The 3,992-nt window shown below is 46.9% G+C and overlaps 1 protein-coding gene across 1 annotated transcript; it reads right to left on the bottom strand.

The window, feature by feature from the left end:
- Positions 1–2,734: 2,734 nt before the first annotated feature.
- LOC122548038 (gastrula zinc finger protein XlCGF8.2DB-like) lies at positions 2,735–3,157 on the bottom strand. Its single transcript, XM_043686601.1, has one exon. The coding sequence runs from the start codon at positions 3,155–3,157 to the stop codon at positions 2,735–2,737; it is 423 nt and encodes a 140-aa protein (XP_043542536.1).
- Positions 3,158–3,992: the final 835 nt, after the last annotated feature.

Raw genomic sequence — 3,992 nt, 5'->3', positions numbered from 1 at the left:
TTTTGTCACACTATTATTAAACAACATTATCTTGCCTGTCCCAAGAAACAACTTATTGTGTTGCCTCCTTCTTCCCATGGATGTTAACTAGCCATTTATCGTATTGAATCTGCTCTGCAATTCAATCATGGCTGATATGTTTCTTAACCCCATTCTCCCTGTAACCTTTGAGCCCCTTGATACTCAAGAATGAGTGAATAGTGGAGCAGACTCAATGGGCTGAATGGCCTAATTTCACTTCCTGTCGTGTCACAGTTTCTCGTTGGCCCTTTCGTTTCTTGGTCCAGAAAGAGTTATTGTTGATTCGTGAAGTTTGGGAAGTTCTGGAGTTTACAGGTGCACACCACGCTCCTCTCTGCGTCCTCCCAGAATAACGATTCCTCCTGAGATACTGGCAGTTCTTGAGATCTCTGGATATCCCGGAATACAAATCAGTGTGTGTGGAAGTCTCTGGTGTTACCCTGGAACAGAAGGATTATGGGGAGCAAATTCAGAAATCCGAAGAGCAAAGAGACTTGGGACTTCTAGCCCAGGATTCTCTCAAGGTAAACTTACAGGTTGAGTCAGTAGTTAGGAAGGCAAATGCAACAATGGCATTTATTTTCACAGGACTTGAATATAAAAGCAGGGATGTACTTCTGAGGTTCTTTCAGGTTCCAGTCAGGCCACAATTGGAGTACTGTACATAGTTGTGGGCTCCATATCTCAGGAATGATGTACTGACCCTGGAACATGTTCAGAGGAGGTTGATGAGAAAGGTCCCAGGATTGAAAAGCTGAACATATGAAGATCATTTGAGGACTCTGGGTCTATACTCAATGGAGTTAAGAAGATGACAAGGGAACTAATTGAAACCTACAGCATACTGTACAGCTTAGACAGAGTGGATGTTGGGACAATGTTTCCATTGGTAGGAGAAAGAGGACCCGAGGGCTCAGCCTTCAAGTAAAGGGAAGACCTTTTGGACCGGAGATAAGGTGAACTTCTTCAGACCGAGAGTGGTGTATCTATGGAATTCACTGCCCCAGAAGGCTGTGAAGGCCAGATCGTTGAATACATTTAAGATGGGGATAACTGGGTTCTTGAGTATCAAGAGGATCAAAGGTAACGGAGAGAATGGGGTTGAGAAACTTATCAGCCAAGATTGAATGGTGGAGCAGACTCAATGGGCTGAATGGCATAATTTCTGCTCCTATCATCTTATGATATGCTGATGTGTGGAGGGGTGAGAATGGGGGAAAAGAGATAAAGAGGGGAACACAATTAAAGTGAAGCTGGATACAGATACATAGGAAATACAAGAATTGTACGATAAATTTCAGACCACATAGAAGCACTGGCATACAGAGGGATCTGGCCATATACATCTCCAAAAGTGGCAATACAGGCGGGTAACGTGATCAAGAAGGCACACAGCACGTTTGCCTTGAGTGTAAGAGTTGGCGAGTTATGTTACAGCTATTTATTCCGGTCACATTCAGAATATTGCGTGCAGTTCTGGTCCCCACACTACCAGGACATGGATGCTCTGGGAGAGGGTACAGAGAAGGTTCACTAGGACACTGCCTGGTCTGAAGGTCTCATTATGAGAAGGGAATGGGATAAACCTGGATTATTTTCACTGTGAACATGGGTCAGAGAGATGACCTCAACAAAATGATGAGACACACAGATTGACTGGACGGGGGCGGCGTGGTGGCTCAATCATTAGCACTGATGCCTCATAGCGCCAGGGAAACTGGTTCGATTTCAGTCCCAGGTCACTGTCTGTGTGGAGTTTGCACATTCTCCCTGTGTCGATATGGGTTTCCTCCGGTTTCCTCTCACAATCCAAATGTGTGGGTTAGGGTGGAGTGGCTATGCTAAATTACCCCAATGCCCAGGGATTGGCAGGTTAAGTTGGATTGTCCGTGCTTAAATTGCCCCACAGTGTTCAGGAATGTGAAAGTTAGGTACATTAGTCAGGGGTAACTGTCGAGTAATAGGGGTAGGGAAATGGGTCTGTGTGGATTATTCTTTGGATGTTTGGTGTTGGGCCAGACAGTCTGTTAGATAGTCAGAGGCTTCCCCCACCCCACCCCCAGGGTGTAAAAGTCAACTACAAGAGGGCACAAGTTCACGAGAGGGGGACAGTCTGGGGGAGAATTGAAAGGGAAGATTTTTCACACAGTTGGATGGTGGATGCCTCGGGAATGAACTGCCAGTGGACGTAGTGGAAAGAGGCACCTTAGCAACACTTAAGGTGTATCTGGACAGACACATGAATGGGAGGTGAATACAGGGACCGAAACCATGCATCGGCAATAAATAGCAGGTCTACGTTAGGATTAAGAATTGGCACAGACTTGGGCGGGGAGGAGATGGGGGTAAAGTGAACTTTCAAAAAGCATGGGATACCTGTATGCTGATGAAGGGGTGGGTGGAGGCTCAGGTGGAGCATAAGCACTGATAGTGGCCAATTGGATCGACTGTGCTGGAGATTCAATGGGACAGAGACAAATGTATCTATTTCAGATCTACCTGCACTTCAGCCGTTTCTGTGGACTGTTTCCGTAGGGAAGGTGCAATCCCAGGCTCAGAGAGCATCAGCCCCCACTGGAAGTAAAGTGGGTGAGAGAGCGGCCATTCAGCATAAAGGAACCCCTTACCCCTCCCACTTCACCCACTAAACGGGGTTCAAGGTGTGACTCTCAGCCGGGGTAACAGCAGAGTCCAACCCGAATCCCTGCGCCATCTAACTTGTGAAGTTGCTGGTGTCTCCACAGTTGCACGACTGGGTGAAGCCCTTCCCACACACTGGACAGGTGAACGGCCGCTCCTTGGTGTGGATGCGCTGGTGTTTGCGCAGGGTGGAGGAATCACAGAAGTCATTGCTCCACACTGGACAGGTGAACGGCTTCTCCTCAGTGTGGACGCGGAAGCTGAGCATCAGGTGATACGACTGGGTGTAGCCCTTCCCGTACACAGAGCAGGAAAACGGTTTCTCCCCGGTGTTCATCCGCTGGTGCGGCAGCAGGTGGTGTAACTGAGTGAAGCCTTTCCTGCACTGAGTGAAGGTGAACAGCCGCTGCCCGGTGTGCAAACGTCGATGAATCTCCAGTGTAGATGGCGAAGGGAAACCATTCCCATACTCCCCACATTTCCACGGTTTCTCCATGGTGCAGGTGCCCTCGTCTGTCTCAGACCATAACAATCAGTTGAAAGCTCACTCACGCTTACAGCATGTGTGTGTGGTGTTACTGGTGAACCCGCTGATAATTGGAACACTCTCATTCAGTCTGTAAAGCTTGTTCCAGTCACTACTCTGGTGTGTGGGTATGTGAGACTCTTAGAGTTTCCAGTCACACTGACGTTTAAAACCTAAATAAGCAGACAGACCTTCTCCCCTTTGTTTTCAAGGCCATCAATATCCACGTCCTCGTGAATCAAGTGACTGTCAGACTTTGATGTGATGTTTGGTCTGAGATTTCTACCGCCAAATTCTTCTCTTGTAATATTCCAGTGAAGTGATTGCAAAGGTCATCACAGTCAGTCCATGATAGAAAATCTGAACGTAATTCTAGTTACTGTGGAACATTCTTTCCTCTCAACCCCAAAGACCTTTGTGTCGATCTATATGTAACTGTAAACCAACAGGGTTATGGGGCAGACTGCATATCTCCACGAAGAGTTCACATGGACTCAAGTTGCTGAATGGACCTCTTTAATGCAGTATTGACACTCGACCTGAAGATCTACAATATGCTGCAGTACGATATTACAAGCCCAGGAACAACTGCAAATCAGACAAGGTCTTTTCAGAAGTTGGACCATGAACTTCTGAAGCTGCTGCTGCTCTTCCTCTCCCTCTCTGAATGAAGATTGATCTTCACCCAGACTGCAACTTCCTTCCTCTGTAAAAATATTTGTGAACACATCCATTTTTTTGAAGGATGGCATGTTTTCTGATCATCACAATTAAAGGGGTGTCTTCCCCTTGATATGCAAAGTGA

The sequence above is a fragment of the Chiloscyllium plagiosum genome, unplaced genomic scaffold, assembly GCF_004010195.1.
Source record: "Chiloscyllium plagiosum isolate BGI_BamShark_2017 unplaced genomic scaffold, ASM401019v2 scaf_14866, whole genome shotgun sequence".
Classification (NCBI taxonomy): Eukaryota; Metazoa; Chordata; class Chondrichthyes; order Orectolobiformes; family Hemiscylliidae; genus Chiloscyllium; species Chiloscyllium plagiosum.
This window is presented reverse-complemented; position numbering and strand designations above follow the sequence as displayed.

What these genes read in the sequence shown, in the direction of transcription:
- LOC122548038 (XM_043686601.1), bottom strand. Translation starts at nt 3,157, where the DNA reads ATGGAGAAACCGTGGAAATGTGGGGAGTATGGGAATGGTTTCCCTTCG.